We start from the raw sequence: 22,255 nt of genomic DNA, 5'->3' as shown, positions 1-22,255 counted from the left end.
CACATACACACACGTGTGTGGGTCATGGGGCTTGAACTCAGCCTGGGCACTGTCCCTGAGCTCTTCAGCTCAAGGCTACTGCCCTATCCCTGGGCCTGGGCGCTGTCCTTGAGCTTTTTACCTCAAGGCTACCACCCTTCCTTGAGCCAAGCCCCACTTCCCATTTTCTAGAGGTTAATTGGAGAGAAGAGTCTCAGGTTCTTTTGTGCTCGGGCTGGCTCTGAACCTTGATCCTCAGATCTCAGCCTCCTGAGTAGCTAGGATTATAGGCTTGAGCTTGAGTTACTGTGCCTGGCTAGATTTTTTTATATTTTATGAGTGATTATAGAATAATGTTTATATTATTACATGGTTTGGGAAATTCAACCAGTGCAATGTTATATTATTATGCAAAGAAAAGGAATCACATGTAAATAGCTTTTGAATTTATAAAAGATACTATAGAAGATAACTCAGAGGTTTTCTGTATGCCCTATTCAAGTACATTGATTACGATTCCTAGTATCTGAGAAAATTTATGTTTATGTGTGATTCAGAAATTGTCCCTTATTCGGGCCAGGAGTTTGGCCTAGTGATAGAGTGCTTGCCTAGCATGCATGAAGACCTGGATTCCGTTCCTCGGTACCACATGCATAGAAGAAATCTGGAAGTGGTGCTGTGGCTCAAGTGGTAGGGCATTGGCCATGAGAAAGTCCAAGGACAGTGCTCAGGCCCTGTTTAAGGCCCAGGACTGGCCAAAAAAAAACAAACAAACAGGAATTGTCTCATTGACTGAGACCTTGAGTAGCTATACAATTAATGTGTTGGGGTTTTTTGGGTTTTTTTTTTTTTTTTTTTTGACTCATCTTTTAAGTTAACAGTCTCCTTAGAGATGTCTCTGAGCTCCAAGAAAGGAGAGTTTCCTTCTTTACATGCTTTAAGGATCACTGTGTTTGGGAACAAAGTTCTCTTCTGATGGGCAGTAAGCAAGCTGTTCTCCACTCTGAAGGAGAGACTGTCCTGACACAAACATCCTTGGAACAAAGTACACTCAGAGGCTTACAAGACATTCCTAATTGGATGCACCCTTGGAGAATTACCTCTAGAGTCAACTATTTCTTATTAATTTGTATTACCATTTTTCGTATTACTTAATCAAACAACAATGCAGTTTCAGGGGTCCAGAGTTTGGCCTAGTGGTAGAGTGTTTGCCTAGCCTGCACAAAGACCCAGTTTTTAATCCTCAGTACCACATACTCAGAAAAAGCTGGAAGTGGTACTTCAGCTCACGTAGTAGAGCTTTAGCCTTAAGAAAGCCCAAGGACAGTGTTCAGGCCCCAAGTTCAAGCCCCAGGACTGGCAAACAAACAAACAAAAATATAGTTCCATTTTTTTTTTCCTGCCAGTCCTGGGGCTTGAACTCAGGCCCTGACCACGTCCTTGGGCTAGCGCTCTATCACTTGAGCCACAGCACCATTTCCAGCTTTTTCTGTGTATGTGGTATTGAGAAATCAAACCCAGGTCTTTGTGCATGGTAGGCAAGCACTCTACCTCCAGGCCACACTCCTGGCCCTCCATTTTTTTAAAATATTTTTATTGTAATTAATAAAAGGGTTACATGATATTCACCAGATAGAAGGTGCATTAATTCACATACATTGATATCCTTTCACATGTCTTGGTCCCCATTACCCTCCTCTTCAACCCCCCCATCTTGGTTTTCTCCCCTTCCCTATCCAATTTCAAATAACCAAATACAAATATATCCAGTATATCAGATAACAAAGTGAGATACTGCATCAATATGAGATAACCAAGGGACAGCAAAAGAGATGAGAGATAACATAGTACATTAAGGACAACAATCATTCATTATATGGCTTTTGTTTCAATATCCTAGAGGTCCTTTCACTTAGCTTCATACTATATGGCCTTATGTATCAAGGTTAGAAAAGACAACTTTGGATGTGGTACTGCGGCTTAAGTAGTAGAGCTCAGGGATATCGCCCTGGCCCAGAATTCAAGCACCATGGCCAACAAACAAAACAAAAAGCAGTCTTAACCAGTAAACCAACTAGAGGGCTAATTATAGCACTTTAATAATAATATTAATTCTATTTTTTTCCTTTTTGGCAATATCTTTTCATTTTGAAATATTGTATATTTTTTAATGTCAATAAGCAAACCCAGGACCTGGCCTATGCTAGGCATTCATTCACTGCTACTGAGCTACATCCTCAAGTTAAGTCATCTATCCATAAAATTTTGTGTCATTTAAGCTGACCAGTTTTTCATTTATTCTCATATATTTCTCTCACTATTTTGAGTTTATTATCTCCCTCACCGTCTCTGCTTTGCCTGGCTTCAGTCTTATTCAAAATTTTCTCTGCATTTTTTGTGGCTTTTTTTTTGTTCTTATTTTGTTTTGAGATAAAGTCTCACTGATCTCAGATTCCTGGACTCAAGTCATAGTTTTGCATCAGCCTCCCCCAGGAGGCTGCAGATGTGAGCCACTATCTTTGGTGGAAATCTTGGAGAGATCATAGGATTTTATTAGGCTGAACAGACAGCGTGGTAGAGGAAACAAAATGGTATATGCATGGTTGTTAATAGCTTTTTGTTGGTTGTTCTACAATTTCTAGTGCATAAGAATATCTCCAAGTTCAAATTTATGATTCATTAACAATTTAATTGGTAAAGTTAATTTAAAATATTAATTTGTAAGTACAATACATTTTGTACCTTAGTTCTCCCTAGAAATTATTTTCATAAGTCCCATATAACCACTGTGTTTTTCCTTGTTAAAAAATCTGCCCCATGCTTTATTTTTCAGGCAAATAGAAATTGCATAGCTATCGCCTCTAGCCATGATGTTCAAGAGCTGGATGTTTCTGGAATTCTGGCTACACAGATCTATACTTGGGTAGAAGATGATGTAGAAATGGAAACCAAAGGGTACTTTTATACTTAGTTTTTATTCAATGATAGTACAATTGATTATATCCACAAATGTATATATGTATATGTGTATATATATATATACACATGTATAACATATATATGTGTGTATATGTGTGTGTATATATATATATAGTTATATAACTTTCAGATAATTCTTTAAAAGATAGTTTTAAATTGTACACAGAATATACACTGATTAGCTTTTTTTAGTAGCTAAAGGATGACAGGACTTTATAAAGTAAAATGAGGCCAGGTTCAATTCCTTGGTACCACATATATCAAAACCTGAAGTGGTGCTGTGGCTCAGGTGGTAGTAGAGCTCTGGCCTTGAGGAAAGTCCAGGGACAGTGGTCAGGCACAGTGCTCAGGCCCTGAGTTCAAGCTCCAGGACTTGGAAAAAAAATTACCAGTCACTAGGAATAACAGTTGAAGAAAATTAATTTAAAAATGTAATATAAGATTCAAATGTTGGAACTTTTAAGTATAAGAATTGAGTAAAGATTTAAAGAGTTGTTACTCTGGTTAATGATCCTTGTAGGTCAGAAGATTTCTTGGTCATCCATGCTCATGATGACTTAGCAGCTGTTCAAGGTACAACTCCATACACACATAGCAATCCTGGCACCCCAATCAACATGCCATGGCTTGGTGGTACCCAGACTGGCAGAGGAGCATCTGTGGTATGTAAAGTTTAAAGACACTGTTGTATTTTTCCCTTTGAGTTAGTGGATAAAAGGTGTTTGAAATCTGTGTGTGTGTTTGTGTATACCCATCCTGGGGCTTGGACTCAGGCCTGAGTGTTGTATGTTAAGTAAGCTTCTCTTCCCAAGGCTAATGCTCTGTCACGTGAGCCATATGTGGCGCTAAGTCTCATGGACTTTCATACCTGTGCTGTTTTTAACCTGTAGCCCTCAGATCTCAGCTTTCTGAGTAGCTTAGATTGTAGGTGTGAGCCACTGTTGGCTGACTTGAAAACTTTTAATTTCTAAATTTTTAGGAAGTCTTACATATTAGAATTATACATTTTGACCATGAACAATAACACCTTCATTTGAAAAGGAACAAAAACTTTTTAAGCCAGGTGCCTATGACTCACGCCTATAAGCCTAGCTACTCAAGGAGGCTGAGATCTGAGGGTTGTATTCAAAGCCAGCCTTGGCAGGAAAGTCCATAAGAGTCTTTTCTCCAGTCAGCCACCAGAAAACCAGAAAGAGAGCTGTGGCTCAAAGTAGTAGAATGCTAGCTTTGAGCACATAAGCCTAGGGACAGCATCCAGACCCTGAGTTTAAGCCCCATGACCAACAACAATAATAATAATAATAAAAATTCCCTAGTTGGAAACTAGTGGTGAGAAACTGAAAGTCCTGAGTTCAAGGCCGGGTACCAGGTAACCAAAAAAGAAAGCATGGTAACCCATAGGTATACCTAGAACAAAGGAATCTCTGAGTTTGATGCAACTAATCTGTATCAGGTTTTCATTTTTTTTCTGGAAATTGATAAAAATATTGTCTTTTAAAATTTGAGGGGCTTGGAATGTAGCCTAGTGGTAGAGTGCTTGTCTAGCATGCACTAAGCCCTGGGTTCGATTCCTCAGTATTACATACACAACAAAACTGGAAGTATAGTGGTGTGGCTCAAGTGGTAGAGCAAAAGATGCTCAGAGACAGTGCCCAGGACTGGGGGAAGAAATTTACAACTAGAAATCATCTCTCTCTCTTTCTCCCTCTTCTGTCTCTTATCTCTGTCCTTTCTTTGCTTCCTTCTCTCCCTCCTTCCATTCCTGTGTGTGACAGTATCTCACTAAGTGGCTCATGATCCTTCTCCATCAGCCGCCTGAGTGCTGGGGGTGTAGATATTTCCATGGTGCCTGACTATTCATATTATTGTCCCATCACTTTATTGATTGATGACTGGTAGGATAACAAGTAACCTTGTTTGGAGGCAATACTTGTTGGGTAATGTAACTGCATGCGCATATACAGCCTGTCACTCATCAGTTCTGTTGGCCTGACCTTTAACCCTCCCACACATCCAAAGTTCAGGCTCTTGAATAAAAGGCTTACCTGAAGTTTTGTACTAGAAATTTAAAATAATGTAACTAGTTGTACTGCTATATAAAGAAAACATTCTATAAGTCACAAATTCCCCCTTAATTTAGGGTATTTATTTACTTTTATTGATTGCCTGATCAAATCTTTCATTGAATGAATTAAAAATAGCCAGTCATACATTAATTAAAATTGCATTTAACTTATGATTCTAATATGTGTAATGACATCAGAAAATAAATGATAAGAAAGGAGTTAAGATTACATTCTTGAGGATTAGTTTTTAGAACTAGAAAGGCAGGAAATGGATATAAACCTAAGTAAGAGAACTGCATTGACCAATTTCTATTGATGTGTTTAGTATGTCTAGTACTTACAATAGTTAAATATTACCTAAATTTCCTATCTTAATTTTATTGTTACCATGTGGTGCTGGAGCTTCACCTTAAGATATTATATATGCTAGGCAAGTGCTCCAGTGTTGAGCTATGCATGTACCTCTACCCTGCATTTTAAATATTTAATCCTTTTTTTTCTTTTTGTTGGTCATGGGACTTGAACTCTGGGCCTGAGTGCTGTTTCTGAGCTCCTCAGCTCAAGGCTAGTGCTCTACTACTTGAGCCACAACACCACTTCTGGTTTTCTGGTGATTAATTGGAAATAAGAGTCACATACTTTTCATGCTGGGCTGGCTTTGAACCATGATCCTCAGATCTCAGACTCCTAAGTAGCCAGGATTACAGGTGTGAGCCACTGGCACTCAGCTAATCCTATTTTTTTTTTTACTCTAAAATAAATTTTCTTTTTCACCAGATGATTAAGAAAGCCATTAATAATGTCAGAAGAATGACTTCTCACCCAACTCTTCCTTACTGTAAGTTAATAACAATTAGAATTGGTTTTTTTTTTTCTTATTTCACATCTACTTTTGGTTATTTTTAAAAAAGAGGCTTATGGGAAACTTTTCAATTATCAGGCAGCAATTAGTCTACATTTTTCATAGAGAATGTTAGTAAATAAAATCTTCAAAATTAGATTTAAAAAAGAAAATGTCTTCAAATTAATATGTAGTAAAGTTTAAGTATTTTGGCTATATATTTTCTACTTTTATCTTGAACACTTCTGAATTCCTTGTACAATGCAACATTGTAATCTATAATTTTTCTTTTAATAATAGGATAATTACCATCTTTTATTATATAGACTAAAACTATATTTGGCCATTGTTTGACTGGAACTAGTTGCTACTTTACTATTTCTTCCAGTGTCTTTTTTTCAGACCCACTAATGATAATCACAGAAAATGATTATTATTACATCACTCTACTATGAGGCAGGTGAAGAGGCACCCATGGGGCCAGGTGCACAGGCCTTGCCAGAGCCAGGCACACCGCCATTGGTCACATGCACGCATGTGTCCGCCCAGTGGCTGGCTGGCTCATTGGATCTGTTCAAGTGCTTTTATACAACCTCATAGCCAGATTTATGATTTTGTAGTTTATCTGTATTTATGAAAGATAATTAACACTAATTTACAAAATTGATCTAACCTTACTGATCTTGGCCTGAATGTTTACATGAGTGTGACAAGAACGGTGATTGTGCTGGGGGGGATGGGGTTGCTCAAATGGTAGCAAACCTTCAAACATCACTAGCAAACACAAGGCCCTGAGTGAGCCTCACTGGAATACCACCAGCACAACAAAGGAGTAGTAATTGGTTGAACAGTCTTTTTTAAAACTCTGCTTTGCTTTGCTGGAGCATTTATAAGCCATCTCAGATTACACCTTCACCAACTCCTCCCCTCTCCTTCGCCCCTGGGAGGACATAGATACCAGTTCCAGGCCTTAGTGTTTTCACTCATGGCTCTTGCTGTGCCACTTACCACACCTCCAGTTCTGCCTTTTTGATGTTTTATTGGATACAAGTCTCTCAGGTTTTTCACCTGTGCTGCCTCCATGTTGAAATCCTCAGGTTCAGCTTCCTGAACAGGTTAATTATAGGTCTGAGCCACCAGCCCCCATCTTCAGTTAGACTTTTAGCCATTAGACTTTGCTCATTGTCCTGTACATTTGGGTAAGTTTCTGTCTTGTCAAATTTCTCATAGATTCTGAGATTCCAGAAATGTTTATACTATAATTGTTCTTAGGTAAAGTATTTGTTCATATTAAAGAACTATGGACTAGGCCAGTTTTATCTTTGTGTTTTCTTTCATATATTACTTGATTACATACACTGAACTTAAACTTAGTTCTTTAAAATTGTCTAGTCATATGCGTATATGAATTTTCAAATATGATATTCCAGTCTTGGTAATACAGTGAATGTTTCCAATTTGTTTTCCAATGCTTTGGATCAAACCCAGGATCTACCTGAACAAATGCTATACTGCTGACGCACATCACCAGGTCCACAGGGTTCCCACTGACCAGATGTAAATAGCTACAGTACCATGAAAATAAAAGTACAGATGCTCATTAAGAACTGCCCAAGGGGCTGGGAGTTTGGCCTAGTGGTAGAGTGCTTGCCTAGCATGCATGAAGACCTGGATTCGATTTCCTCAGTACCACATACATAGAAAAAAGCTGGAAGTGGTGCTGAGGTTCAAGTGGTAGAGCTCTAGCCTTGAGAAAATCTAAGGACAGTGCTCAGGCTGTGAGCGTAAGCCCAAGACTGGCAAAAAGAAGAAGAAGAAGAAAAAAAAAAACCTGCCCAAATTCGGGACTAGTCAGGTAACAAGAAAAAATGATTTTTTTTTTACCAGATGCTGGTGGCTCACACCTGCAATCCTAGCTACTCAGAAGGCTGAGATCTGAGAATCACAATTGAAGCAAGCCTGGGCAGGAAAGTCTGTGAGACTCTTATTTCCAAATTAACAAAAAAAGTAGAGCTGTGGCTTAAGTAGCTGAGCGCTAGCCTTAAGCACAAAAGCTCCAGGGACAGTGTCCGGGCCCGGAGTTCAAACTCCAGGATTAATGATGCTTGCACACACACATACACAATAATGATTTCTGTCTATGTTCGCCAGTTACCAAATTTTTATATGCTGCAAATAGCTTGAGACAAACGAGAGGTTGCCTTAAATCCTGAAAACAAAATGTATCATTAAAACTCTTTATTCAGTCAGTCTCTTTTAATTAATGTTTGTTTTGCCTGATCTTGGTTAGAATTCTAGTCGTTGTCACCCACTTCAGTGGTAAGAAGTTTTCAGAAACCTGTACTTTTCAGTCTTCTGTAAATTTCGTTGAAGATAGGTCACCTTGCAAGCTTCCAGAAAAGCACTGGAGTAAAATAACTAACTGCTGGTAGCAAAAGGCCTAGCATGGCCGAAGTGGTTACAGAGGAGGACTCATTGCAGTGGTTACAGTTATAGTGGTGATAGTTACTATGACAACTCATTACACAGTTACAGTTACAATGTAGTAGTTACTATAACAACTCATTGTCATGGTTATGGGTATTTGACAGTGAGGTTTGACTGTTTCTATAGTGTACAACATTGTAATACAAAATGACAGTGTTCTACCAGGACATAGCCGATTAAGCTCAGGGCTCCAAACTCAAGCCCTGATATTACCATAAAAGAAGTTTTTTAAAAAAGGAAAAGAAGGGCCAGGAGTGTAGCCTAGTGGTAGAGTGCTCGCCTAGCGTGCACAATTCGATTTCTCCACACCACATACACAGAAAAAGCTGGAAATGGTGCTGTGGCTCAGGTGGCAGAGCACTGTCCTTGAGCAAAAAGTGTCCAAGGGGCCAGGAATTTAGCCTAGTGGTAAAGTGCTTGCCTAGCTTGCACGAAGACCAGGGTTCGATTCCTTGGTACCACGTATTTAGAAAAAAAGCCAGAATTGGTGCTGTGTGGCTCAAGTAGAGCTCTAGCCTTTAGAAAACCAAAGGACAGTGCCCAGGACTAGGGGCGGGGGGGAAAGGAAAAGAAATTTTGCCAAAGGATATTACATGTATCTTTTCTGTCATCTTATGATATAGACCTGACAGGAGCTCAAGATGGAAGTGTCAGAATGTTTGAATGGGGCCATTCTCAACAGATAACCTGTTTTCGGTCTGGTGGCAATTCAAGAATTACAAGAATGAGATTCAACTACCAAGGAAATAAGGTACTATGTACAAATGTTAATGAGAAAAGATAATTGCACCAAAGGTGTTTAATTATCACTTGTTTGGGTTTTTAAGAGGAGCTCAGTGGGCTGGCAGTAAAGTGTCTAATCCATACAAATTATATTCTTAACATGTTTCTCAAAACATACTTGGCTACCATGCAGAGGGGTATGTGTATGTCTTCACTAAAATCGGGCTAAATTATTGCTCAAGGACCAAATGATTGTAATTCTTCCTTGTATTACAGAGTTGAATTAAAAATGCCAGTTTCTTTGTCCCTAGAATGTACTCCAGTTGTGATTCAGGATCATGCAGCAAGTCACACTGGGGGCTTCATCAGATGTGAATATTGTTAACCCACCAGACCCACCAAATCAGCATTTCCATTTGAGATTTGTGTTGCTGATAAAGCTTTGGATGCACACGATGGCCTTGGCACCTGCTGTCTTTCAACATTTATAATGTTTTCTTTGGGCATATCTTATCACAGCAGTAAAGTTTAGAAACACAAACACTTTAGAGTGAGGCAGCCCAAAACTGTTTATTACATACAAATAAACATGTAAGGAAAAGTTTGCTGACCCTGCTTGAGAACTTTTCTTTCTCTCAGCTTTCTTCCAGTTACTTCCTGAGGCATGTCATATCTACTGCCACTTCAGACAATGACTAAATGATGAATCACCCTCTTTTTCCTTGCTGCAGAAAGTTGCTCACAGGGCCTCGTGGATGGAGCAGCTTTCCTTTCCCTCCCGGGGCCTGACTGATGCTGTACTGGCCTTTCCCTCCCTTCTTCACATGTTGCTTGTCATTGTGTGCTGCATCCCACTGACAAGTTCCATCACATGCTGTTTCTATTTCACAGAAGTTGATGTTTGCTCATTTGCTTATAAAGCTAAACATTGAGAGCTTATCTCAAAACAGTATCAACTAGTGACAGTCTTTGCTTCTTAATGAGATAGTAAAAGCCTTTGGAATTTGATTATACTGGATGAGTGAATGTTACCTAAAAATCTGAAGTACTTTCAAAGTACTTTTGAACATTTTTGAAGCTCAAGTTTCAGATTTCAGAAGGGACCCTCAACCCAAACCATTATGTTCCTGTTGATTGTGCTTTACACTGTGCTTGCCCTACTTAAATACTAGGAAAGAATAGGTTACTTGCAACCTCCTCTTCCAAATTCGTGCCTGAGTCTACTCAAAAATGAAGATGATGCTGGGCCCAAGTGGCTCATGCCTGTAATGTTCTAGAAGGTCATAGTTTGAAGCCAGCCCAGACAGAAAAGTACTTGACATTCTCAAATACCAAGCAAAAAAACTAGGCTCAAGTGGAAGAGTACCAGATGAAGAAGCAAACCAAGAAAGCATGAAGCCCTGAGTTGAGTCAGACTCACTCTGTCAGAAAGAAAAACAAACATGACAAGCATTAGAGCAGTATCTGCAGAGTCCTGATGGACCAGGACTAGGACCCGACTTTGCCCAAGCTGTGGTTCATACTGATAGCTAATGACCAGTCTCTTAGGTGTACCTTCCATGGGTATCTCCTCTCTGGAGAACATAACTAGGTCTAGGTCAGAGAATGTAGGACACGAAAGAAAAGCAAACCCTTGTGGAAAAGTATAAGAAATACACAATAATATTAGCCCTGTGCAATTATTCAGAAGACATTGGGGGGAGGGGGCACGGGGCTTGAACTCTGGGCCTGGGTGCTGCCCCTGAGCTCTTCAGCTCAAGTCTACCATCCTATCCCTGAGCCATAGCCCTACTTCCTGTTTTCTAGAGGTTAATTGGAGCTAAGAGTCTCACAGTCTTTAGTGCCTGGGCTGGCTTTGAACTTAGATCTCAGCCTCCTGAGTAGCTGAGTACAGGCATGAGCCACCGTGTCCAAGCATCAGAAGACATTTTTAAGACAAATGATATGAACCTTTACCAAAAATCTATTCTTGCTAGACTAGTAGGACACCATTAAGCCATGCCTCCAGCCAAAAGTCTTAAGTAAATGTCTTCTCTAATAATTGAGGAAATGAAGTTAAAACTCTGTTGTATAAAATTAACAAACAATTTAAATTCTAATAGTATTCAAAGGTAATATGTAAGAAAAGTGGGCACAAAATATTGCTAACTGGGTGTGGTGGCTCATGCCTGTAATCCTTACTACTCAGGAGGCTGAGGTCTGAGGATTGTGGTTCAAAGCCAGCCCAGGCACTAAAGAACGAGAGACTTTTATCTCCAGTTAATCACTAGAAAATAGGGAGTGGGGCTGTGGCTCAGGAGTAGGTCTGTAGTCTTGAGCTACAGAGCTCAAGTCCAGAGTGCAAGCCCCATGACCCACAAAAAAATGTACATTATTACTTTTGATATAGTTTTGCCTTGATCTGCCAATATTAAGTAATGTTCATTGCCCAAGCTTTCCCCTTTGTAGATATTTATACTATGTAAATACATGAAGTATATGTATAAGAATGTTGAAAGCATCTCTTTTATGGCAAATTAAAAACTGGTTACCAAGGGAAACTGTTAAGTTATAATACATTTATATAAACCAATTCTACATAGCACCAGAATGAGCTAAGCTAAGCACTGGTGGCTCACGCCTGTAAGCCTAGCTACTCAGGAGTTTGAGGTCTGAGGATCACAGTTCAAAACCAACTGGGGCAGAACAGTCCATGAAATTCTTACCTTCAGTTAACCACCAGAAAACTGGAAGTGGCACCACTGTGGCTCAAAACGAGCCTTTAGAGCTAGAGCACTAGCCTTTAGCAAAAAGCATAGGGATAATACCCAGGCTCACAACTGACCAAAAGAAAGAGCATGAGCTATAGTTTGTTTTGCTTTGTTATGTTTTTGTTTTTGTTCTTGCCAGTCCTTGGCTTGAACTCAGGGCCACTGTCCTTGAGTTTTCTTAAGGTTAGCACTCTAACACCTGAGCCACAGCACTGCTTCTGGCATTTTCTGTGTATGTGGTGCCAAAGAATCGAACCAGGGCTTTGTGCATGCTAGGTAGGCTCTCTACTACTAGGCCAAGCTTCTGGCATCTAGATCTATGTTTTGACATAGATGGTTACAATAAGTTTAAAATGTAAGTAAATGTTAGGATTCTATTTGTACAAAAGTGCTATGAATGTTTGAATATTTCATAGAAGCTATAAAGGAGTCAAAATAACCTCAAGTTCCTGCAGTTGATTTGCTTTTCTGAGAATCCTTAATTGTATTTTTTTTTCTTGGATGTTTTTGAATTAATTTTTCATAATGATTGAAGTTTTTATCATTCGATAAAACTTTACTGTATAGTTTAATGCATAACTGAATCCAATATTATACTTTTGAAGTATGTCTAGAGAACATGTGATATAAATTGCCAGTGATGTAGATTATTGTCACTAAAGGATTATCTTGTGTTTGTTTCCATTACATCCACACTGAAGTTTCTTTTTAAACAGTAGCTAAATGTTCCTGTGATCTAGATCCATGAACAAGTGAAGTAAAAAGTCAAATATCTAAATGTTAAGAATAAAAGTGTGGGTGTTACAGTGTGGGTAGGAGTAAAAATCGGCTTTTGCATTTATATTAAACATGTCTTTCTTTAAGTTTGGAATAGTTGATGCTGATGGATATTTAAGTTTGTATCAAACAAACTGGAAATGTTGTCCGGTTACCGGGAGCATACCCAAGCCATACCTGGTAAGTCAATTCCATTTGTTATAAATTCTAATTTTTTATTTTGAAGAAATCAGGAATACATTTGAAGCAAGAAAGATTAAAGCATATAAGTAAATCTGTCTAGTCTTTAGTGAAAATTCCCCAGAGAATCCTAAGAATCCTTAGTCTCTGGTAAATTAGATAGTTAACCTGTATATGGATCCTTCCATGCACCTGTACATTACAAAAGCCCATTTCTACCTTAACTGAGCTGCAAGTCAGTTCTTTCCCTGAAGAAAATAATTATCATACCAATATATGAAATTTTTTCTTTTTCTTTTTTTGGGTGTTGGGGGGAAGTTCCATTCCTGACTTGAGGCTTGAACTCAGGGCCAAGGTGCTGTCACTGAGCTTCTTTTGTTCAAGGCTAGTCCTCTACCACTTGAGCCTCAGCTCCTAAGACAAAAATCTTTACTGAATATTCCAAGAGAAATGCTTGGACCCTTGTGTTTTCCTTTGAAGTTTAGTTTGAATGAAAGTGAAGAGCTTTATGAAGAATGGTGACACAGGCAGCCACTTGTTTGAAATGGTCTAAGCAGTGTGTGTGCATATGTGTGTGTGTGTGTGCGTGTGTGTGTGCTTCTATATATCTGTGTAAAAGAGAAAAGGATCTGGGGTGTGGACCAGAAGCAGAGCACATTCTTAACACAACAAGGCCCTGACTGAGAGATAGCTGGGATGGGGGAGGACAGAAGGGGATTATGAAAGGCAAAACAAATGCAGCAACATGGTAAAACTGTTGAATTTGGAAGGAAGTTTATAGGAAATTCTTTATATTACCTCTGCAACTTTTCTGAAGTTGAGGCAGTAAAAAGATACCAAGGATTTATGGAAGGAAGAAAATGTAAAGCACATTTTGATTAGAACATTTACTGGGTATGAGAGTTTTTGTAACAGTTTGTTTACAACTATTTCAGACCTGGCAGTGTCATAACAAGACGGCCAATGATTTTGTCTTCGTAAGCTCCTCCTCTTTGATAGCCACAGCTGGTCTTTCCACTGACAATAGGTAAGACATAAAATGGACATACCGATCGATAGCTGGAATTTGTATATCATTTTAAATCCTTTTCTCTCAAGACTAATTATGACTTGGGCTGGGAATGTGGCCCTGGGTTGTTGTAGTCTGTGGTACCCATAAACACAAAAAGCTGGAAGTGGTGACGTTGTTCAAGTGGTAGAGTGCTAGCCCTGAGCAAAAGAAGCTCAGGGAAGGGCCGGGTGTTTGGCCTCGAGTGCTTACCTGGCATGCACAAAGACCTGGTTTCGATTCTTTGGTACCACATACACATAGAAAAAGCCAGAAGTGGTGCTATGGCTCAAGTGGTAGGGCTTTAGCCTTACGAAAGCCCAGGGACAATGCTCAGGCCCTGAGTTCAAGCCCCAAGACTGGCACACATACACACACACACACACACACGCACGCACGCACGCACGCACCAAAAAAAAAAAAAAATCAAACCCAAAGAAGAAGAAGAAGCATTTTTTTCCCTATAAAGGCCTGTTCACTCAAATATTTTTAGTGTCCTGAGGTCAAAGCTAGGGAAAAAACTCATATGCATTCCTTCTGTGTTGTGGTGTTCCGATAGTAAGACCAGTGCAGAAGGAAAGCATGGTTATTAGTGGGCCAAATGTTTCTCTGTATTATTTCATAGATATTCAAAAACCTGGACGCAGAAGGAACCACTATTTATTGGACCTTCTATTTAGTTAACTTAATTCATTCTTACCATGGCTATGTTAGGTAGATGCTACCACTTCTACAAGAATACAAACTCAGAACAAGTTGTGAACTACTCAGGAACTACTCAGCGGCAGGCCCACCTCTTCACAGAGGCTAGGTTCAAGATACTGTGTCCTCCAGCTCCCACTCCCTCACACAGACACCTGGCTTCTGAAGTCTTCAGCCATCTCCCATAGTAATTCCATACATGTAACTGAACTCAGTTCCCTTTATACTCAGGAAAATTCAGTGTCTTCTGTCTTTCCATCAGCTGTTAGACAGTGAGCGAGTACCAAATGTTGCTTCTGTGTTCCACTCCCATTTGGTGTCACTAAATGAACTATGTCTAAGTACATGTTAGTCTAAAGTTCTGTTTTGTAAAGCAGTTTTTAAATTTTGTGTCAGTATTCATCTATGAAATTGTTAATTGTACTTGGGGCTTTCATAAATGTAAGATTCTTCTTTGAGAGCAAGGTTCAAATGTTATATGATCACTCATAAGAATGAGACATGCTTTTTATTCTGTGAACTTGATGTATTTCTCAAAAAGGTTTTTTTTTTTTCCAGAAACATATGTTTGTGGGATACTCTTGTAGCACCTGCCAATAGCTTAGTTCATGGTAAGTTTTGAGAGTGTTTTGATTTTTTAGTAGTGATACTGAGGTTTCAACATGGGGTCTTATGCTTCCTAGTCCAGTGCTCTACCACTTGAACCATGCTCCCAGCCCTGTCAAGAAATTTACAAATTGACTGGGTACGATGGCTCACACCTGTGATTCTAGCTACTCTAGGAGGCTGAGAGCTGAGGATTGAGGTTCAAAGCCAGCCTAGGCACTGAAGTCCATGAGACTCTTAACCACCAGAAAACTGGAAGGGGTAGGGCAGACAATGCCCATCAGGGACAAAGTTCAGGCCCAGAGTTCAAGTCCCATGACCAATGAAAAAAAAAAAAAACAGAAAAAGAAATTCATAACCTGAAAATGATTTTTAGATAATTTTAAGAACATTTTTGTCAGATTTATTTTTTCCCAGGATGAAAGTTTGACAGTAGATACTAGATGCACATAATTAACTCTTTCTTACCTTGTTGAGGGTCAGGGTCAGTGGGACATACTTGTCCTCGAGCACCGTGCCCGAAGTCCCAGTACCAAAATGATAGACAGGAGGGGCTTTAGGTTAAGGCCAGTTAGGCTACTTGGTAATAACCTGTCTCAGTATAACAACAACAAACCATTTGCCTTTATTTTTACTTTGATAGCTAATGATAGGCTATCATTATGAATATACCTTACACCTAGTATTATATCACCACTTCTATCCAACATTGTCCTAGAAATCCTAGAGATAACACAAGAAAAAGACATACAGGGAGATAGATTTGCTAAGAACAAAACTGGTCTTCTTCACAGATGGCATGCTTTTGTAGAAAGACCCCAGAAAACCTACCAGAGAATGTGTAGAAAGAACTTATAAGGGCATATAGGACTACTCAAGGCAGCTACTTGCTCCCCTATGTACAAACGAAGAACAACTGCATCTGGGAACTTGAAAAATGTTATTATCATAGCAACCAAATTAGGAAGTACTGAGGCAAGTTTAAGAAATGTGTTCAGGAGCCGGGAGTTTGGCCTACTGGTAGAGTGCTTGCACTAAGACCCGGGTTCAATTCCTCAGTACCACATGTATAGGAAAAAAAAAATCGTAAGTGGTGCTGTGGCTCAGGTGGCAGAGTACTAGCCTTGAGGGAGAAGCCCAAGGATAGTACTCAGACCCTGAGTTCAAGCCCCCAAACTGGCCAGGTTATGTCTGTAAAGCAATAAAAGAAAGACTCATGTGAAAGTGTAGGTACTTCTAAGTTTGCAAATTTACCATGGTCTTAGTCAAAATCACAACATCTTATTTTGTAGATAACAACCAACTGATTCTTCTAAAGTTGTATTTAAGAAAAAACAGACTGGAAGTTTGGTCTAATGGTAGAGTGCTTGCCTGTTATGCACCAAGAACCAGGTTCAATTCCTCATATATAGAAAAGCCAGAAGTGGTGCTATGGCCAAGTGGTAGAGCAAGCTTAAGGACAGGCCCTGAGTTCAAGCCCTAGGACTGGGAAAAAAAAAGAAAAGAAAAGAAAAAACAGCCAGGTGCAGTGGTTCACACCTGTAATCTTAGCTACTCAGGAGGATGAGATCTGAGGATCAAGGTTCCAAGCCAGCTCTGGCACAAAAGGACTTGAGATTCTTATCTCCAGGAAACAGGAAATGGAACTTGGCTCAGGTAGGGTGGTAGCCTTGAGCTAAAGAGCTCAAGGACAGCACCCAGGCCCAGGGGTAGTGTGGTAGCCTTGAGCTGAAGAGCTCAGGGACAGCGCCCAGGCCAAACCCTGTGACCCACCAAAAAAAAAAAAAAGAAGAAGAAAAAAGAAAAAGATAAAGAAAAAACACACGTAAGACTGACAAAATACTAAAGAAAACACTTAGGACTCAAACTTTTTTGAAAACTTACTGTGGAGTTATAACAATGAGAACATTGTGACATTGGCTTCAAATACATAGATCATGGAAAAAACAGCCCATATTATATATTAATAGCCCATCTTATATATGTAGACAAGCAAAAAACATTGAAACTAAATGCTGAACTTATTTTGCAGAATTGAATTCAAAACGGCTTACATGTAAGTCTAGCAATGGAACTTCCAAAAGAAAATAGGAAAAATTAAGGTTACTTGGGCTTTGATAGTGAGTTCCAGATGTAACACTAGAAATTCTGTCCAGAAGAGAGTGATGTGTCCAGAGACTTTTAGAATTACTTCTTAATACCTGGATAATTCATAAACACATGATGTGTGTAGACTCTACTTGTAGCAGACAGCAAACTGGCAACAACAGGAACCTACCTGTAATCACGTTCACACAGTGGAACACTGTTGAGCTGCAGTTGAGCCTGCTCTCCCCCCCCCCCCCCATGCTGCTGCCAGCCGGCTCTCAGGGCACTGCACTGCTAGGCATTCCCACCTTCCGCAGATCACTCTTCCTTGCCTAGTCCTGTATTTGACATCATGCTTCTTTGAGTTCATTTGGTTTGATTTTTAAATGGTTTCCAGCACAGAACTAAACCTGGTCAATTACTCCATTTGAGCCACAAGTAAAGAAATCTTTCTTGTATTGTTTAATGGTTTTAACTTCATTTACAATTCTTTCAGCTTTTATCTGCCATGACAGTGGAGCCACAGTTTTAGCTTATGCTCCCAAACATCAGCTGCTAATATCCGGTGGCAGAAAAGGCTTCACATGTGTGTTTGACCTTCGACAACGACAGCAGAGACAACTCTTTCAGAGCCATGATTCTCCTGTTAAAGCTGTTGCTATTGATCCAACTGAAGAGTACTTTGTTACAGGATCAGCAGAAGGCAATATAAAGGTAAACATAGTTGATACAACCACAGTGGTATCCAGGGTGGGCCTGGATGGCTCAGGCCTATCATCTTAACTACTCAGGAGGCTGAGATCTGAGGACCTCAGTTCAAAGCCAGCCTGGGCAGGAAAGTGTGTAAGACTCATCTCCAGTTAAACAATTTTTTAAAAAAAGCCAGAAGTGGAATTGTGACTGAAGAATGCTAGCCTTGAGCAAAGAAGCTCAGGGATATCTACCCAGGCCCTGAATTCCAACCCTAGGACTGAGGCCAAAAGCAAACAGAAAAATATCTTCAGAAAGCTTTGTCCTTCAGTAATGTTAATGGCAATAGTCTACTATCGTAGCCAACAATGCTAATTGCTATTTAATAAATCTTCCAAATGCAATTTACATTTATATACGCAATTATAAGTATGGTTATTTTTAAATAAGTAATCAATTATTTTTATTTTATATTTTTCCAGCCCTGGGCATGAACTTGGCCTGCATGCTATCCCTGAGGTCCCTTAGCACAAGGCTAGTATGCTGCCACTGCTCCACCTGCAGCCTTTTCAATTCTTTAGTTTGTATCTGGATTCTGAGGTTCATTGTTTAACTAGGCAAAAAAAAAAAAAACAGTATACAGTATATTCAAAAGCAGTAATTGAACAAATATGTATACAGAATAATACAGATAAACAAATTTCAGAGAGACAAGTTTCCTTTTGAGTGTTGTCAGTATCATTAGGAAATAAACTGGCCTCACTAAACGTGTGTTTAGAAATGGGACAGGAGGCCAGGCACGGTGGCTCACGCCTGTAATCCTAGCTACTCAGAAGACTGAGATCTGAGGATCAAGGTTCCAAGGTTCCAAGCCAGCTGGAACTAACGTTCATGAGACTCTTTATCTCCAAATACCCACTAGAAAACTAGAAGTAGTGCTGTGGCTCTAGGGGCCTGGTGGGTAACCTTGAACTGAAGAGCTCAGGGACAACGCCCAGGCCAAGTTCAAAACCCACAACGGACAACAACAACAACAAAGAAATGGGGTGGAAGGTGTGACTCAAATGAAGACCACTCACCCAGAAAGTTCTAGGCACCGAGTTTAATTGCCACTGACTGCCAAAAAAACAGCAAAGAGAAAGAGGGAGAGAAGGAGGGAACATTTATTTTTGATAGAGCTAAAACTGGGAAAATCTTGGTAAATTAATTATTCTGAAGTTTCACTAGTGACACTGTCTTGTCACTTAGGACATAGCTTTTCCCAGCTGCAGCGTGTCTAGATGTCAGGTACAACCTCTGGCAGCTGCTCCGCTCCCAGGGAGTCCTCTGTCCTGTGGTTGGAGGGCCATCGCACTGGGTTCCTCTGTGCCTATCTGTATGCTGTACGCCACAGCAGCAGCTCCACTGAGAGAGAGAACCCTGAGTGGTAGTCCCTATAATGGTCCAAGGTTTTGTTCCTCTGTCTTAGTTTCTCACGTCCAATGTACTGTTAGTAATAACTTACTCTACCAGTGAATGGATTTTTTAAGTATTTAATATTAAATCAATTGGTAAATTTCAACAGCGTGTTTAGAGTTAAAGTTATCATAAACTACAGCTTTTTCTGTGTCTTTATCTGTACAGAAAGACAGGCTTAAGTTTTTGTTTGAATTCTTAGGTCAGTTTTCATTTTGTTTTCGATGTCTTCCAGGTCTGGAGTCTTTCGACCTTCAGTCTTCTCCACACTTTTATCAGTGAACATGCTCGGCAGTCCATTTTTAGGAATATTGGAACTGGAGTGATGCAGATTGAAACAGGGCCAGCAAATCACATTTTCTCTTGTGGAGCTGATGGAACAATGAAGATGAGGATATTGCCAGACCAGTTTAGTCCCTTTAATGAGGTGTTAAAAAATGATGTGAAACTTGTGCTGTAACAGGAAAGCTGTTTGATGTACATGGCCAACCGAAATAATGTCCACTCTGCCACAAATAAGCCACTGCTTCCTTGTTTCTGTCTCTACTTTATGGAGCTTTCCCCTGACGTACTGATGCCTTAAAAATTAACGAAGTCACTCAAATTAGATCATAAGATGAATAAGCAGTGCGGCAACCATTCCTGTTCATAGTCTATTACAGTGTGTTGTAGTCAAAGAAATGTTATTACTGGTGACACACTGTTCCACAAATACCTCCGCATGACATTAAGTAAAAGCAGTTGCACATAATCCATGTCACTTAATTTGCAGCATTCTCACTTTTATCAGACTTATACCTCTCTAACTCTTCTCTTAATTAATGACAGATCGATATTTGAGTAAGACTCAAACATATAATGAAATCTCTTTTGAAACTGTCCTTGGCACTTCCGTGATAAAGGAGCCAAATGGTTTATTGTGTAAAGTGTCCTCATCACTGTCCTCAGGAGCCCAGCTGTACGTGTGTAAATGTATTTGTGTGTGTACACATCTTATTTGGACTTAGTTTCATATATATACATATGTATGTGTGTGTATGTATATATATATATACATATATATATATACCAAATGACAAGATTTTCATGTATTTTGTGCCATAATGACTGCTATCAGAATAACAACTTCTTTTACAACTATGTTTTTCATTACTTTTTTTGAATTCTCATCGTAATTTTATTAAAATAAATTCCAAAATTATTTTAAAGATTACATTGAGTTAAATAAATCTTAGGAAACATTTTCTGTTGGTTCTTACAAGATACTGACAAGTAAGTCTGTGAATTTGTCAGAGAGTTTGGAGCATCAAACACTTAGGTTTTATTTTTATCTTATTTCTTACATTTAGGTGCTTTTATCCTCACAATTCTGAAAATCTTATAGCAGTGTTTTGAGAAACGAATGTGAAAAGAGTCAGTAGTTAGTATTCACAAATGTAAAATGCCCTCCAGATCTAACGTTAATAGAAAATAAACCTTATATTTTATTATTTTGCCAAAATATATTATTTTATTATTAAATATAACCAAAATATTTAAAATGCACAATGTTTTTAACTTAAAACTATGCTTACCCTATTTGTCTGTTTTGTGCTACCTTTCTGATTCAGAATTTTAGGAAACTTGATAAATACTTGATCCTAACAAAGGAGACTTAGGTAGAAATAACTAAGTGTATGCAAAAGTAGTGTATGCTTTTTAGCCTAAATTTATTTTGTTTAGTTGGAACTATACATTTAGAGCATTTTTATGTAATAAAATATGGACAATTGTTATATTGGAAATGAGAGTCGAATAAAGCAAAAAAATGAAGGGCTGGCAAAATGAATTTTGTAATATCCTCAGGATACTTTTGTTAAAGAAGTATATTGCTAAAGATTTTGTAAATTGTATTTCACAATTTTAAATGTATTGGACAGGCTGCAGTGAGAACACTTTCGTTATGCGGAGCGTTTATTTGCACAGACAAAGCTGTGCCCGTGAGTCACGTGCTAGCCGAGACTGTTTTCCATGGGACATCTATGACAACATTGCAAACAGTACTGCTGCTTGCTGTAGTTAGTTTAAGGTATTTTTCTGCAATTTCTTCACAAATCAAGATTCAAAAGGCTTTAAACACTATTGTTCAATGAGTTAGACATTTTACTGCTGGGCTTGCTAGAGCAAAAGGCACTGAGAAGAAACTGTTAAGCATTTTCACGAGGATTTATATGAATAAACCATAAATTATGTAAGACCATATGTATTTACATGCAGAGTCATAATATTTTAAATAAATAATCACGCAGTTACTTTTGTTTTAAGTAGTAACTTGTGCCACCTCAGTTGACTTCAAGCATGTGACATGTTGAAATGCAAAGTTTCTGAGTTTATATGTCACTAAGGTAGTTCCTCAAGGACCGTCCTGTCCCTTTTCTAGGCTTCTTTTACTTACTAGGTGGTGTTACTCACAAAAGCTGGGAATAAACCTAGTGGAAAGGTGTGGATGAGTATCACATGGTATGCATCCGCGTGAATTTTCATCATCCACACCCATGGAGTGGGTACAGCAAAGTATCTTTTCCAAGTCTGTGTTTTCTGAGATTGTGGCTTTGTTACAAGAGCTCACAGCACTGCAGCCCTCCTCACATGGAGCACAGACACTTTCCAGCCCACTTGCTGTGTGAGATGGTCACCTTGGCATTCTTCTTGCCTGCTCTTTACCCTTGTTGTATATCCTTCATTTACATATATATTTTGTGGGTCATGGGGCTTGAACTATGGGGCCTGGGCACTGTTCCTGAGCTCCTGAGCTGTTCAGCTCAAGGCTACCACCCTACCCTTTGAATAACAGCCCCGCTTCCCCTTTTCTAGTGATTAATTGGAGATAAGACTCTCACAGTCT

General features: G+C 39.2%; 1 protein-coding gene across 10 annotated transcripts in view; it reads left to right on the top strand.

Moving 5' to 3' along the window:
* The window catches only part of Dmxl1 (Dmx like 1), a 115,686-nt gene extending 95,338 nt beyond the window's left edge, over nucleotides 1-20,348 (top strand). For 9 of the 10 annotated variants that reach the window (XM_090325536.1, XM_090325530.1, XM_090325531.1 and 6 more), the window contains 9 exons: nucleotides 2,813-2,934; nucleotides 3,479-3,620; nucleotides 5,802-5,862; nucleotides 8,976-9,103; nucleotides 12,690-12,782; nucleotides 13,718-13,809; nucleotides 15,091-15,143; nucleotides 17,723-17,940; nucleotides 19,607-20,348. In XM_090325536.1, coding sequence (XP_090181662.1) covers nucleotides 2,813-2,934; nucleotides 3,479-3,620; nucleotides 5,802-5,862; nucleotides 8,976-9,103; nucleotides 12,690-12,782; nucleotides 13,718-13,809; nucleotides 15,091-15,143; nucleotides 17,723-17,940; nucleotides 19,607-19,831 — 1,134 coding nt within the window. In that variant the 3' untranslated portion in view covers nucleotides 19,832-20,348. Of the gene's footprint in view, nucleotides 1-2,812; nucleotides 2,935-3,478; nucleotides 3,621-5,801; nucleotides 5,863-7,752; nucleotides 8,701-8,975; nucleotides 9,104-12,689; nucleotides 12,783-13,717; nucleotides 13,810-15,090; nucleotides 15,144-17,722; nucleotides 17,941-19,606 lie in introns of those variants that run through there. The other variant, XM_090325538.1, reaches the window with a different exon arrangement.
* Nucleotides 20,349-22,255: the final 1,907 nt, after the last annotated feature.

The sequence above is a fragment of the Megascapheus bottae genome, chromosome 38 (genome assembly GCF_031878675.1).
Source record: "Megascapheus bottae isolate mThoBot1 chromosome 38, mThoBot2.hap1, whole genome shotgun sequence".
NCBI lineage: Eukaryota > Metazoa > Chordata > Mammalia > Rodentia > Geomyidae > Megascapheus > Megascapheus bottae.
Note: the sequence above shows the minus strand (reverse complement) of the source record. Positions and strands in the feature narration are given on the sequence as shown.